Source organism: Motacilla alba, chromosome 7, assembly GCF_015832195.1.
Source record: "Motacilla alba alba isolate MOTALB_02 chromosome 7, Motacilla_alba_V1.0_pri, whole genome shotgun sequence".
Taxonomy (NCBI): domain Eukaryota; kingdom Metazoa; phylum Chordata; class Aves; order Passeriformes; family Motacillidae; genus Motacilla; species Motacilla alba.
This window is the reverse complement of record NC_052022.1, coordinates 6,530,260-6,546,538: the sequence shown is the minus strand read 5'-3', so window position 1 is coordinate 6,546,538 and position 16,279 is coordinate 6,530,260. Positions and strand designations below refer to the sequence as shown.

The window sequence follows — 16,279 nt, the reverse complement described above, 5'->3', positions numbered from 1 at the left end:
TATGATACAGGTAGGAGTTAATGGAAGTGGAAATGGAGGATATTCAATTTATTTTATGACATAATGCATTTTAAAGCATTCATCTGTGTAGCTTTCACAGTTTTAATATAAGAATTCTAAAGATGTCTGCCTAATGTAGTTACAAAACAAGATGTCCAAATTATTTTCATTGGATTCTGGGGCAATGAAAAATACCTTATAGAGGAGAGGAAAATCATGAAATGTCTCCAGTTTATAATCACAACAATTAGATTTGAAGGGTAAAGAACTTCCCCATCTTTATAGCCCACATCACACAGAACTTACAAGATATCGAATAGTTAGTTGCACTACGCTGCTAAAAAGCAATACTTTACATAATCTTAAAAATATACAGCCTCTAAAACAAACTTCAGCATGTTCTACATTACTGCAGTCAGACAAGCTGCCAACATGGACATAAAGGTTCCATGCTGTCAAAAGCAGAAGAAACAGATCTTCAGCTACATTGAAGGGACAAATATGTATTTTTGTTTCACGTATTTTGACTGCAAGAAGACAGACTTCTTGTTCTCTGAAGTTCAATTAGTCATTTCCTCTCAACTGGTAGTTACCCAATCTGAGCTTCATCATTCATGTCCCATCTGTTCATATGACACCTTAATAATAGCTCTATCCAAGAATATAAATCAGAGCTATGATACGCAGATTCATATCCTGTTAGAAGCTCAGCCCACACGGTCAAAAGTTTCAGAAAAGCATGGAGAAAAAAAAATCATTTGAGATGTCTCAGTTGCACTTGCTCTCAGCAGCAAAGTCCAACCATGCAAAAAGCGCTAGTCAATGGCAAATTCTTTCAGATTCTTTTGCATTTAATCTTTAAATGTTCCCCTTCTTCAGAGCAAATCCTGTGGCTTGTGTTGGAATCTCTGTCCATTCAGCAAGGAAATCTGCTATTTTTTTCCTAGCAGAAAGCAGTAGAATCTCATTGGGATGCACTGCACATGCTGCTACAACCTTGCTACTATTCATAACCCTTTTGCAGGGTAGGGTTAGCAATGGCCTCCAGACACAGTAGGATCTTTCACAAATAGAAGGGAACCATCGTTTGGGCCTCCACTAGACTGTAACAGCCCCAGCATTTTGAGGTGTATTAGCCTGAAAATAAAAAACTACATTTTTCTTTTATCAAGCAAACACAAAGAGCTTTGAGTGAGGATGTACCCTGGTGAGTGAACATGCCTGCAGAGAGCAAGGTCTGCTGTGCTGGTGCACCTCGGGTGCACACAGGTGCAAAACCTTACTGCTGTTCACTGAAGAGAAAAAATGCAAGCACCTGAGGCTGTACACAAACCCCAGCTTTCTTCTGGATGTAGGGAATCCCATAGTTGAAGGGATCACCCAAAGCTGGATGAGTCAGAACCCCAGAACCAGATTTCAGCACTACCAGAACAGGCTTGGTACTTGATACCTTGTAAAGGCACCAAGCACCAGGCAAAGGTTGCATTTATACATTCTTACTACAGCAAACCTTGGAGAGAAACCAAGCAAAAAAACAGGTGAAGGAGTTAAGAAAGAAACTCAAAACTCCTGACAGAGCTCTCTGAAAGCTCTATCAGGAAAGCTCTGCCTCTAAAAGGACAGAAATAATTTTTCAAACCTCAAAAAACACAGAAAGAGTTCCTGGTTGTGTTGATGTCAAGAAGATTGGAATCTGCTTTGCAAAGCAGAAGGACAAGCAGATCTTTAAAATTTTATGCAGATGAGTTCATTGGAGAAACAGAAGGAAACTGAGGCTAAGCTCATGTGGCATATGCCATAGAGCTATAAAAAATAGTCTGCATCAGAAGGTTAATGCTAACACAGTTTTATGAAATGAGTTTCAGGGAATAACAAACATTTAAACGAAAATCATTTCTATTTCTGTGCATCTGGGTTCCATTTGGGTCACCCCTTTTGAAATGTCAGCACTATTACCCATGCAAACAATATAAAGTTTCTTCTATTAGTTATGGCTAATGCAGTAAGGTATTTTTGTAAAGAGAAAGAATCTCACTTTGAACCTTGCTCTTGGAGGAATATTGATTAACAACATACTGGAATTAAGGTCTCTACAACCTAGGATCCTACCAAGTCAAACAGCTGGTGTTACAGGTTTCTTGTAACTATATAAATATTAAGATAATATCTTCTCTAGAGAGTTGTGCTTCCTTACATGCTAGACTAAAAACTAAAGGGGTACAGCAATCCAATACATCTGTTGCTTGCTTGTAAGGATAATTTAACTTCTTGATTGATTTTCAGCAGCTATTTATCCAGGAAAAACCACTAAGAACTGCAGGTAGCTTTTTCAGAACTCCTTCCCTTTTAAATGCATTTTCCAAGGCAAACAGTGAAAGCTGTAGCACTTCATTTTTTAAAACACTGAAAAATTTTGTTACTACTCAAGCAAATTAAAGCTGTTTTTTGTTAATGCAGGCTTTGGAACATGTTGTACAGAGGAAGCTTCAGTCTTTCTTTCACTGGTGTGGGTGTCCTGATATTCTTGGGATTCTCACCTACTCATGTGAGTCAGTTTTATATAACACTACAACATATAATTTACCTCCTACTCACAAGCCAACACTTCAGCACTAACCTCTCAACCAAGGGTTATTTAAGGAATCTGAACTTAGAACATTTTTATATAAAACTGCGCAAGCAACCATTACATTTGTGTGTCAGTAATCACAGCACGCAGTCCTAAAACTAGAACAAAGAGAGCTGACTCCCTTGCAACAATAACCAAGGGTGTTGCATCGAAAATAATGCTCCAGAAGATGGAAGATAAATCTTACCCTTGCTCCTGAACTACACTAGGTATTTAAAAAACCCCTAAGTAATAAAACTTTTATATTATCTTTAACATAAGATGCACTAAATTGCCACATCTGCATTGTTAATGATTCTGAAAAGGAGTGTAGAGGAGAATCATTGTACTGTCTTATGCTTTTCTCCAACATTCCTCTACATGTGACTGAAAAACCCACCTAAAATGTTTTATTAGTATTTGAAAAGCTCTCAGACCACGTGTTCTGGTATTTTAGCTTTGGCAAAGATGTGTGGAATTACACCTAACAAAGTGGTCAAGTTGAAGGTAAAGGTCAGACACTTCAATAGGTTTTTAGAATATATTAATGGAACTGTTAGGTTAGAAAAACTTCCAGCCAAGAAGACACCCAACAGTGACAGTGAAAACTCCTCATCTATTCAGTCATGGCTTCAGAGACAAATGGGTTCAGCAGCTGACTCAATGCAAGAAAACAGAATAACTTCAACTATTTTCAGCTCCTGATAATCGAGGCTGCAAATGTTAGCCTTGCTGTTAACTGGCATGACTGAAATACCTGTGAGCAGCAGTAGAAGCCTTCCTTAGTGCGCAATCTACTGGCTTTCAGTGAAACAGAGAAACTTAATCACTACTTTCCCAATAAACTCTGCATTCCCTAGTGATCTGGGGCACTTTTCCCTTCTGCCTATATTCTTCCTCTCCTTCCAGCTTGCATTAAGTCAAGTCAGAATGTGACTCATTTAAGACCTTATTTCTATTGACTCATTAAAGTGACTTGTCTCACACTCAGAACTGCTCCCTCCCCTTTGTCCTCTCCTGGGTGCTGTGGTTAAACACCAACTTCCCATCATGGATTCCCACACTGCAAACCTTCTCTGCACACAGCTAACACTGTTCATTTCCCCTCTCCCCTCCCTCTATCACTGTTGACAACCTACTACTTGTAATCTTTATCTCTCTTGGTTCTCCTCTTCCATTCTAACAAATTGTGCCCTGCATTTCTAAAATCTGCATTTTCTTCTCTATTCCTGCTGCTACAAGTTCACATTTAAAGCCAGGTAAATTCTTATATTTCCACCATTGTTTTTTGTGGGTTTTTTTCTGTTCTTAAGTCTTCTCTTTTTCACCCCACATAGCTCCTCAATTATATCCTAGATTCACTTACTGACAATGCATTTTTTGTTCTATTTGAATTGCTTCCCAGTTCCTCCAGCATCACTTCCAAACAAGCTTCCCTGGCTATGAAAGCTGTGCAGAATTTGGCTCAGTCTCTCATTCATACTTCCTGCATCTGAACCTCATTCTGTGAGCTAGCATCTTCATTTATTCACCCCTCTCTTCCTTGGCACTTCTCAAATGTGAGATGTACTCTGAATCATTACAAACCCAACGTCTTAAAAAAAATGAAATCTTTCTTCAACCCTCAGAGCTGAAATGTATTAACTGTTTGATCCTCTCCATATTCACTAAATAGCAATCCCATTCTTGTTCCCCAGAGATTACTTCTGTGCTTTCTTCTCTAAGACTGGAGATAACTCCTCACCTGTTATAATGCAGGTTTAAGGACCCACATTTATCCCAAAATTGTAATAATTTTATACATCTGAGTTACTGAATATATTGGAATAAAAGATGATTTCTTTCTTACTCTAGCAAGAGACTTATGCCTTCTTTCAAACAGATCTTTCAGGCTATCTAACTACAAATCACTGAAACTAGAGACAAAAATAAAAAAAATTACAATTATTTTTCTTTCAATCTGATCTCTGATCTCAAGTTCTACAAATAATGGAGACTCATTGATGGCCCTTGATGCTGCAAGCCACCAAATACAAGCTAAAATGTAATATCTGAAGAAATACTCATGTTAAAAAAAAAAGTGAAGATAATTTCTTTTTCTAACATGCAAATTTGAGTAATTTGACTTTTATTGAAGTCAGTGTGACTGGAAAAAAATTCAACAGTAACCTGTAAAATATTTTTCTAAGTGGTCCTTTAAACCATGCAGCTGATTCTGAAGAAAAAATTAGACAACAGTAAAAAGCAGATTGGTCTTGCATTTAATCACAACATCGACTTGCAGAAACCTATGACCTTTCAAACAAAGGACAGAAAAATTACATATAGACAGTAAGAGATATACAGACATGCAACTAGGCTTAGTGCTTCAAAATGGAATTGAAAGACAAATCTATTCTCTTATTCATAGCTACTATCAAAGATAAGAAACTAAAGAATAGAAATACACTGAAAGAGCGAATCAATCAGTAATCACGGATCAAAAATAGCAAAGATAAAAGCAAAGTAAAACAAAAGCTCTGCTAACTAAAAAAGGCAATACAAGACAGAAAGCAACAATAGCATTGTACAGAAGGAGAAAGAAAGATTAATAGACAACATAAAACCCAGAAGCAAACTCAGTAATGATGACAAAAATAAGAGTGAAAGTGAAAAATAGTTATAGAAAAGTGTAAGACAAAAGGGCTACTGCTCTAGCACAAACTAAAATGTGCATGGGAGTGCATGGACTGAACATACTTTCTCTTATTCCATCAGCTTCTAAAAGCTAAAACTACAGCTTCCTTAGACACCCAACTCAAATGGAAATTATACCTTTCATACTACTCAATGGATAATACATCCTAGAAAGTTAAAGAAATTTGTGTAGAAATTTGCATAAGAATTTAAATAGGACTTATATCAGAAATTCCTCACCCGACAAAGGGCTGTGCCTGGGAATTCCAAACATTTCTGTCTGCTTCCTGCCCAAGAGCTGCCATTTCTGTGGTCCAGCTGCCAAACCCTCAGCAGACTGTATATGCTGTGCCTTGCTACTGAAGAATCTTTCAGCCGTGTTCATAAACTTCAAGGAAATTATGATTTGAACCTTTGGTTTTCTGGTCTACTTTGAAGATGGGACAGGGGGAATAAATTTCTACAAAGACTTGTAATTTTTGAAGTAATAACCTGGTTTAATTAACAAAGAGTTAACTATGTATTCCTCCTGTGTAGCTTGGTAGAGATCAGAGACAGAGTCAATGGGAAAAAGTACTATTTTGAAGTGTAGGCAACTGACTCAATATTATAACAGAGGACATTCACACTCTATTCTCTAATGATTTCACTGCCATAATGGTTCTCTGTAGCCCATTATCCAAAAAAATAAAACTTTTTCTTACTCTAGATAGGGACTGCCTAACAATTGCCCTTGCATTAAACCTGGTGCATTAAAACCTCTGTTCTTAATAGCAGATGTGAACTCTGCACATCCTGATATTACCATCCATGGTCATTTTCTTTTTTTACTGTGTCTAACAGCATTAGGCCAGCATGTTTGGGAAATTAAAAATCACATGCTCCTGAATATATAAGTTAATGTATTACCCCTCAAACTTACAGAGGAAACAAGACCACTCCAGTAAAACAGTTTGAGCATACAATTATAATGGAACTGCTTGTTTCATTGGTGGTAAATATCTCCAAGCACTCTTTTGCAACCAGCTTAAACAAATTGTTCTGCCAACATGCCTAGAAAGAAATATATCTGTGTGTCTGAAGGCATCTTTTACAGATACCATCTACAAGACAAGCAATGCTAAATAATGATGCTTGCAAATCACATGCTGACAGCTTTTATTACAAAACTTGATAAAGCATTTAGTGATACCCAGTAGCACGAGAGCTAAATTTCAAACAACAGCATGCCTCTTTTACAGTGTATTCAGGTGAACAAATTGTTTGTATTACTAGACAGACATCACACACTTCTGTAAAGAGAGGATATAAAACAAGAGTAGATGGTAAAAAGAATTGTGACTTTCCAAGTATGATATTACTGAAGAGCAGCAGTAAAAATCAGTAGTATTCAAAGAGAGATGTGAGCTCAAATGAGATTGAATACCATCCCTATCAACACTGTTGAGTCACTTGCCCATGTATCTCTGTATCTCGGATATTTTACCCAAGCTTCCACCACTTTTTCCAGAGCATTGTGCTTCAACACTGCCACCTCTTCACTAACACTTGGTGACCCCTCAGTTCTACCCCGAGTTCTTAGGAAATGGGGATTTGTCCACATCTGCCCAAACATGACTAAGAAGCAGCAGAGAGCAGAGAATTGCTCACTTCCACTTCCCAACAGCACACACACATCTGACCCCCACAACCCTCAGTATTTCCTAAGCCTACTGCCAGCAGGTCACATTCCTGGAAGGGACAAGTTGATTGGCTTTTATTTAAGAGACAGTTGAAAGCACACACAAATAAATAAATACATATTATTTCTGCTTTTAAAAGTAACTTACACCTTCACTGAAAGAAAATCCCAAAAATGAAATGGTCTTCATGGATGTAAGTTGTGTGCACCCAGTTTTTCTGCACATTAATGTCTGAGGCTACAAATAATGACTAGAAATTGTATCCATCCCTAGGCAGCCATTCCAAAGGGCATGTCTGAAGAATAATCTCTAGGAAGGAATAAGCAGCCAGTCAGTTATTCACCTTTAAGGCATGTTTGTGAGATAAAAGGTATGTTAGCTGATGTTGAAGAACACACTGTCTTGTTGGCTCTAGAATTGTCATTTCCTAGAAAAGTGTTAGGCAATCTCTGTTAGATGAGATAATGCCTTTGGAGCATCTACTGGAAAAGCCTTTGATTCATTTACCAATGAATCAAAAATACAAACCACAACAGAATATTTATTTCATGCTTTGGGAAGAGACAAGAGAATTAATAGCTCACTCCCAGCCCCTTCCACGCAAAAAAACCAAGAGTTTGTTCTAATAATAAGTCCCTTTTCATGCTGGGTTCTTGTCTAATCTAAGATGATATTAATTGAATCTATTCAGCCAACACTTGCTGTACACCAGTTTCCTACCACTACAGCAAAGCATGGATTAAGTGATGCCTGTGAAGGGAGTGCATAGCCTGGGGGAAGAAGAATGATGGGCAGAAATGCACATATTGCTCACTTCAAGTCCTATGCTTATATATTTTTTAAAATTAGAAAAGACACTTCTACAGAAAATATATCACTGGGAATACTGAAAGAAGGTTTAAATCATTATGGAGTACACAAAAGGGAAAGACTTCTGTGAGGCAAGGGCTGACAAACTAATAAGAAAACTCAGCTACAAGCACCAGAGGCTCTTGTTCTCTGTTTTGAGACAGGAAGAGAACTAGATCTGCATCAGCAAGGGGCAGATTTAAAAAATACTCCTTGGGAAAGTTTGACTTAACACACTTTACTTTATATAGAAGCTGGCTGAGAGTGTGCACACAATTCCTCAATGTGACCCAGCTTACACACAGAATTTGCTGTGCCAAGCAGCAAGATTTCTTGCAATCATGATGAACATTATTTCATATGCATGTCACATGAAAACCATCACTGCTGGGTTTTGCAAAACTCTTGCTAGCGAAAGACTTAAAGAAAAAAAACTGAACATAAACCCATAACCTTCAAGAAAAAAACAGAATTCCTTCCATGACAAGAGTCATTAGAATAGGTATTCCAAACCTTTCTGAATACTTACTGTTACTACTTCAACAAAAAGAAGAAAGAAACATCTGATAAAAATTTATCCAGTCCTACAGTTAAGATGCTTCCCAAGAAACCTCTGTATTATACAACAGCCTGAAGATTATGCCACTTTCAAATATATCCATTAGCCTACACTAATTAAATGTGTAGTTTCTTAAATTTTAATGGCTTCTGTTATTTCACTATTTGTATACACAAATACACACCTCAATTGCACATTCTATGGCAGCCAAGGGCTTTGGATTTATTAAATTCAACTCTAACACAGGCTTTGCTGTCTATTCTACCAAAGTCTTAGCTATCTATCAAAATTATATCCACCCATTCTCAGTCTGTGCAGCAAGAAAGTGCCTGGTATGGCTGGTGGTCACGAGCAGTTAATGCCAATTCAGCATAAAGCATATCAAATCTCAGGCTCTCATGTGAAGGGCTGGACTCATCTCTCTGTTCTGCCACTGAAACCGGCAGCATAAAACAGATGGTTTGTTCGTTCCCTGAGACAGCACTGCTAAAGGCTTTTGGCCAAAGGAAAATAATCAGAGAAAAAATGCAGAGATTCTAATTGATTAAAAGTTCCATGTAATTCCAAGAACTGCTGATAAAAATTTCCTTTCTAATTTTTCACCTTTAGAGCGAAAGATGCACATTTCCTTTCCCCTGAGAACAATCACAAACATCAGCAAGCAATCCCCTTAGGCCCTAAGCCTCTCCTTCTCAGCAAGATGCTGAAATAATCAGGAACTAATTTCATCCATCTTTCCCACACAGGCTACAGTAATTCTATTTGTGCCAGACCTCCCCAACATCATTGCTTTCCAAAACAACAGCATACAGTGGTTTCACAGCTTTAGGCTGCAATTGCCCACATTTCCTAAAATTTATAAATGCGGAAATAGCATTTCCCCCTCTCCTTTTCCACCCTGTAACTCACTAACAGGCTCTTACTCAGCAAAATATTTCCAGCCTCTGCTGCATAAACTGTTTTTTTTTGATTTACCAGGTACTTAATTGTTGAATGCCTACTCCATCAGCTGCTGCACTGGCTAACTGAGCACTCTGCAAGGCTTCTCCTGCTCTGCTGCTGCAGCTCAGTGAGCTCCAGAACACCCTGATTACACTGCAGAATTGTACCAAATTTAAAATAGAAAACCACACAGATGCATCAAGATCTGTTAGTCATTCCCTTAACAGCTCTACCATGCCATTAAAAACTAAAGAATCAAATGTGAATTAACTTATTTTAGGAATTCTCCATTAACATAACAAAAATGATGGTCCTACTGAAATCTACCTCCTTTCACCTGAGAACTTTGATACTACAACTCTGTTTTGCATAATGCATTATTAAACCTCTTCATCCTCTGTGGAAAAAACCTCCACAACTCATTTTAAACCATGTTACCTTACAGTTTATGAAAGATTTCTGCAACATAACTCACCTAAGACTGCTGGTATTAAATAACCTTTGTAAAAAATAATGTTTACATAAAGTAATTATTTTTAGCATCATATTCTTCCTTACAACTATAAAAACATAAGTTTATGATTTTTCTACTTAATGTCTGCATACTTTATTTTCACATCAATTTTTAGCATGTGATACAATAAGTTGAATACAATAATCTTACCTGCCACTTCTCTGCAGTGCAAATATGATGCCCTTCTCCTGGAAAGGAAGCAGCTTCTTTCTCAGTCTTTCAGGTAGGAAGGACAGCTTAGCATCAACATCCTCTAACTGAGAGGCTTTGAGTGAAGGTCTTTCCTGGAGAGAACCGGCCATGCTGAACCAGAGGGAAACAAAAGAGAAAGAAGATATCTTACCTACGTGGAAGAATAGAGAATAAGATTTGATGGAACAATACTCATCACTTCATCTTGAAATAATCAGTATCTACACAGCTTTCCTCAAGTTTTGAGAATTCTCTCCGGAAAGCATAAAGTTGTGCAGATGCTGGAGGAAGAGTCCCTCACCTCAGTATCCATAAAATATTCTAACTATTCCAGGATGAAGAAGGCAGCATGTGTCTCTTCCTTTACACTATGAAATAATTATTTCAGCAAATACCCTCTTCATGAAAGGAAGTTATTTGACATTCAAATCGAGCTTACTCATGGACACTGAAATATAATTCTTTTAGTAACATTTTTCAGAAGAGCTCCAGGGAAAAAAAAATTATTTAACTTCTGATGATGGAACTAACAGTCCTTTAAATTTTTAATCCTAAAAATTAAATCAGAAAAAAGAAGTGGAAAATATTCCCACTTTGAGGGAAGGGGAAAAAAAGAAGAAAAAAATAAAGAAAAAACAGTGAAGAACTTTATTTCCCTAAGAAAGAAACACTCTTAAACCACAGAACTAATCAATAAAAATTCTCATAGTGTGCTTAAAGATGAGAAATGTGGATTTTTTCCTTTAAAAGTTGATTAGGGTATGATACTTAAGACTGCTGGCAAACAAAATCTAAAGACAAAAACTAAAACATTTCTGTTGAGCCACACAAGTCAACAATGCTGCAGGATTGGTGGGCCCAACAAAGCTGTTCAACACTCAGTTCTGAGATTCACCTCTAAAGAAAATTTGTGACTCATTTTCTTTGATAATTTTCCATTCTATAAATGCAGAGATAATGATGTACTTGTGATCAGCTCCCTACATAGCTTGTTGTGAGTGACAATAGGAGAATGAAATGTTAACATAATTAACTTTCTGTTGAACAAGATCATGACAAGATCCTTTCACTGAAACACTGAATAGGAACCATGCAGTTACAGAAGCACAGACCTGAATTAGAGGAGGTACATGAGTCATCAGCACATAGCAATACTACAATGAAAAATGTTTCTGCATCAGTCATTAACACAGTTAAAACTGACTTTGCAGATCTTAGAAAGCAGCAAAACAGAAAGCACTAACTACCAGATATGTACAAGGTTTTGTTTAGCTTTCTTCTCTAGGTGAATGATTGAATAAATGAATGGTGAATAATTACAGACTAGGTGAATAATTAAAGAATTCCACATGTGGTGAACAATGGCTATTAAAACATTAAAAATGATTGTGGCAGTGGTGGTCATGTATGTTTTGAGACAGAGTATTTATGTACACAATGTAGTAATGTCAAGAAATAAAAATAGTCTGTTTTAAGAAATAATTTGGTCAGTGTAGCAGAAGAGCAGTTTGTATCTGTTGCTCTAGTCATTGCAGATTTAGAAGATGTAAGGGGAGACAGAAAGACCAGGCCATGTATCCTCTAACTACAACTTTTCAATGATTTTTTTCTGTGTCCTTAATGTGCCGTAATACAGATCACATTGACCTTCCCACATCTCCAGATCACCAGTTCTGGAGTTTCACTTTTTTTCAGATAAAATAGACCTAAAAGGTTTTGTGTGGAGACCTAGCTTTCCATTCAGAGACTTCATTCAGCTGCACAAGTCTCACAAGTTAAAAAAACTCAAACTCTAAAGTACTTACTCAAGTGTTTTAAAGGAAATCAGGGATGAAAAAGTTGAATTACTAAACTCAGTAAGTATTAATCTAAAGTTACTTAAGCATCTCAGGACTAGATGGTGGTAAATGATCCCCAGCTTTTAAAAGCAGGGATGAGGAAGATTCATGGACTTACACCATGATTCATTCATAGGGCATAAAAAACCAGCAAAAAACAATAAAGTGCAGAACCCATGAACACAGGAAAAATGCTTTTCTTTGGTGGGAGTCACCATGTGTTTTGTAAAAGTGATTCCCATTTTTCCACTCTGATGAAGTTTTTTTGAAAGGGCTCTACAACCATGTACTTATAAACTATTTGATGCAGTCCAATTCCCACTATTTTTCAAAACTGAATTAAAACAGAATAAATTTTATAAACATATTTGTACAGTAACTATAATTTCCAGGAAAATTTTTGAAAAAGTCTTTCAAACTCCCAAGAAAACTGAGCTGCCATAAAAAAATTGCACTGAAACTTTTTTTTAAAATTCAAGCAAGTAGACAGCTCATACATGAGAGAAACAACATCAGCAGTATTTCCAAGTAATCTGCTCCAACTTCTATTGTGTTCAATCAATCATAAATGATCTGGAAAAGTAACTAGCTGCTGAGGGATAAGGGCAACGCAAACAATAAAATAAAATTTGAAAAAAACCCAACGTTGAATTTCTTTCTAATCACTGCTACTGTTAAACTGCATTTCACTACAGGCCCTTATCCTTCCAGAGGCAGCAACTGAGACCCAGCTTGTTGAGGATATTACCCCTGGGGCTGTTTCTTTATTGCAAAGTTGGGTGCAAGACTGATGACAAGTTCAAGGACTACTTTTAAGTTTTCCAATAGCTGTTTGTCAACACAAGCTGATTATATAACATAAACCCACTGCTTATTTTTACAGGCCACTAAGTATAGCCCTTTAATGCAGCTCAGCAGCACATGCCTAAGACAAATGAGTCTTTCCACTAAGGGTTTTGCTTCATAAATTTCCTCTTGATGGACGTAACTGCTCCATGACCGCATGTTCAATAAAACTTAATATGGAATTTAAAGCTCTAAGAACATCTTGGCTGACTGATTAATCAACTAGTTCGCAGAATCACAGAACTGTCTGGGTTGGAAGGGACTTGTGGAGATCATCCCATCCAACTCCCCTGCCAAGGCAGGGTCACCTGGAGCAGGTAACATAGGAACACATCCAGGTGGCTTTGGAATGTCTCCAGAGAAGGAAAATCCATGAGCTCTTTGGGCAGCTGTCCCGGTGCTCTGCCATCTTTGCAAAGAAGCTCTCCCTCATGCTAAGGCGGAACTTCTGTTTCATTTTCTGGCCATTGCTCCTCATCCTGCTGATGGGCACCACTGAAAACAGTCTGGCACCATCCTGTTGGCACCCACCTTTGAGATATTAATGTGCATCAATGAGATTCCCTCTCAGCCTTGTCCTCTCCAGACTAAACAGGCCCAGCTCTCACAATCTCTGCCCATAAGAAAGATGCTCCAGACGCCTCATCACCTCGTGGCCTCCGCTGGACCCTCTCCGGTAGCTCCTTGTCTTTCTTGTTCTGAGAAGCTACCAGTGGGATAACAAAGAATTGAAAATCTACCCTTCAGAACACAGCATTTTAAAGAACACTACAAGAGAAAGCAATCAGACGGAGCAAAGGACACCAGACAGTTCTTCAGCATAGAACAGTTCTTCCCAGGGCCGCTGTACCGTGTCGGAGGGAAGCGCACACCTCAACACCTGCCTGGGGGCAAGTTTTTCATTTCACTTACGCAAGTCCCCGCAGCTGCAATCGCAGAATTACCTGAGCGCACCAAGCGACGACCCAGCAGCAGCAACCGCAAGAAGTGAAACCTGTCACAAACACGGGCTGGGGACAAACAGCAGTCACCTGGCAGCTGGTCCCAGCCTGGCGACCGACCCCGAGCGCATCCCAGCCCGGGCACCCCCTCACGGCCGCGGGCTTCGCGCTCGAACGGCCGCCGGGAAGTGACGCATGACCAGAGGTCACGGACGGGAAGCGCTTTTGGGCCCGGGCACCGCTTTTCCCTTATTTTTTTGTCTTCCGCGTCCTTCTCGGCCCTGGCTCCGTTTCCCAAGGAGCGAGTTAAAAATCATCTTCGCGCCCGGCCGTGTGTCGTGCCGGTCCCTGATCCGCTGGAGCGGGCGGGCTTGAGGGAGCCGGAGGGGCGGGAAGGGGAAAGCGGGGCTGGGAACGGAGGGAAGCGAGGACGGCGCTCTAAGGGCCGGGCTGGACGGGGCAGTGCCGCCGGCTCTCGGCGTTGGGAAGAACGGTGAAGGCCGGGGTGAGGAGCCAGGAGAGCGAGAGGTGGCGCGGACAAGCCCCGACTACAGATCCCAGCCTGCCCCACCAGGGTGCGGGCGCCGAGAGGCTGCGGGAGCGCTGGCGCGGAACCGGGGAGCTGCTGCTCGGGATACACCACACGCCCGGGATCAGGGGAGCAGCTCAGACGCGGGTGAAGGGAAAGCGGCCAGAGCACAGAGCAGAGGCCGCCAAAATCCTGCACTGCCACAGCCGCGGGATCGCTCCGTCTGCCCGCGGCCATAGGCTGCACGCAGGGGCGGGCCTTGTGGTGCCGGTGCGCCGCTCTTACTGGTGCTCATGGTTGTCTGTCAAGGCGATCGTGCCCTCCGATTGGCCGCCGCCTTCCGGGCGGGCTCGTGTTCGCGTAAGCGCCGAGCGGCACCACTCCGCGGCAGCGCCGGGGGGAGGGCGCCGCGACGTTTATTGGTCCTCGAGGCTGTCCATCAGTAGCGTCCCGCGTAGCCATTGGTGCTGACAGTCCGGGGGCGGGGCCTCTCTCCCCGCCGCGGCAGCAGCAGGAGGAACCCGAGCGGCGCTCGGCGCTGGGTTCGGCGCCCCTCGTGTGTGAGGAGCCGCCACCCGCCGGGCGCGGCGTCCCGGGAAGGAGCTCGGGTACGAGCCCGGGAAGGAGCGCTCCGCCCCGGTGAGGAGCCCGGGATGCCGCCGGGGAAGGCGCTCCGGCGGGCGGGGGTCGCAGTGCGCTGAGGGAGGAGGGGGGGCCGCGCCCGCAGTGCGCAGAGCGGGGGCAGCGCTGAGGGAGGGGGGGCGCGGCCGCGGGGCCGGTGGGTGCAGCCCGGCCGGGGGTCACGGTCCGGCGGGGCCAGCCCGGCCTTCCCCTTCCCTAATATAGCCAGGGCTGGCCGGAGTGGGACACAGGGCTCTTCATCTATTATGTTTTCATTTTCTTCACGTTTCTGCCGCATGTTGGATAATTTTGCATGTGGGTATATCTACCATATTGTAGTATAAAGTGTAAGTAGACTTGAGAGCAAACTACGTCATGGCCTGGTTTTTACCGTCTCTTTTAAAAACGTTTTAAAATGAGTTTTCGGCACCGAAGAAGGATTTCACTTTATGAGGAAGATGGAACGAGATAGAAAAAGAAGTGAGGAATAGCTGTTTCTTATATGGGGTCTAAGAATTATTCAGATTATTCACGTGAAGAGATTTGCACACATCCTACATGTTGATGGATTTGTGCGATGTCCATAGAAAGCTGGATTGGGAGGTGATGGAAAGAAACCGAAAAGAGTGGTGCACGCTTTGCTTAGGGTGCATCGCCACATAGTAAAGTCTGCCCTACTGTTTGTTATCTTGGAGTGGTTTTGCTGATAGTCTTTAATTTTAAATTTTGATGCCCCCTTCTCATTGACCTGAAACCGAAGAGATCTTGTGTGCCCAAAGCAGCAGAAGGAATGTGTTGGGTTTTTTCTCTTGCAGTGTCTGACACTGGCCTTTCTCCACTGAGGTATTAACCTGCAATTTTTAATGGGGTTGCTTTCTCATGTCTTGCCTTCCACAAGGAGTAATGTATTTGAGACATGCTCTTTGGCTGAATATTAAGCAGCAGTTTTAAAGGGCAGTATGTCTTGTGAATGTTAGATTAGGAATATTTATTTACTGTTGAAGTGAAAGGTAAAATGAAGTTCTGATTATTTTTCAAAATGTTTTTTTTCAAATAATTTGCTATGCAGGAGAAAGAAATAGCAATGGAAACACATTTTCTTTGACAGTCTTCCATTGGCTTGGCATACACCCGGTATTAAGCCTTTTTTTTTTGCAGTAAATACTGTGATGTCAAAGGTTTGAATATTTTGTAGAAATTAAGTAACTTATTGCTTCTCAATTTACCGAAGTCCCAATGGCAAAAGTAATGTTAAGACTTGTGTCTATTTAAATCTTGGAAGATCAAAAATGTAGTACTTGTAATTTTAATTCTTGGCCACTCTTTATTTTAGAAAACTGTAAATTGCTGTCAAGATCAACTAGTACTTTTCTCGTGAGTAAAAACAGAATTGACTAAATATCAGTAATTTTGGGGGGTGTGCAGTGTACTGGGTTAGGTTTGTCAGCAGTGCTCCAGAAATTATTTATTCAAGATTTGGGA

General features: G+C 40.5%; 2 protein-coding genes across 21 annotated transcripts in view; one reads left to right on the top strand and one right to left on the bottom strand.

Moving 5' to 3' along the window:
* ZRANB3 (zinc finger RANBP2-type containing 3) overlaps positions 1 to 14,520 on the bottom strand; it is a 39,626-nt gene extending 25,106 nt beyond the window's left edge. For 2 of the 5 annotated variants that reach the window (XM_038142755.1, XM_038142756.1), the window contains exons 1-2: positions 9,981 to 10,107; positions 7,114 to 7,275 (exon numbers count right to left, since the gene is read on the bottom strand). Coding sequence is in view for 2 of the 5 variants with exons in the window: in XM_038142754.1 (XP_037998682.1) it covers positions 9,981 to 10,132 (152 nt within the window). In the remaining 3 variants the exon portion in view is untranslated. Of the gene's footprint in view, positions 1 to 7,113; positions 7,276 to 9,980; positions 10,134 to 13,237; positions 13,413 to 13,650 lie in introns of those variants that run through there. The other 3 variants (XM_038142754.1, XM_038142753.1, XM_038142757.1) reach the window with 3 other exon arrangements.
* Positions 14,521 to 14,647: 127 nt separating this feature from the next.
* R3HDM1 (R3H domain containing 1) overlaps positions 14,648 to 16,279 on the top strand; it is an 81,860-nt gene continuing 80,228 nt past the window's right edge. For 13 of the 16 annotated variants that reach the window (XM_038142749.1, XM_038142743.1, XM_038142738.1 and 10 more), the window contains exon 1: positions 14,649 to 14,815. The gene's annotated coding sequence lies outside the window, so the exon portion shown is untranslated. Of the gene's footprint in view, positions 14,816 to 16,279 lie in introns of all 16 variants that reach the window. The other 3 variants (XM_038142751.1, XM_038142748.1, XM_038142736.1) reach the window with 2 other exon arrangements.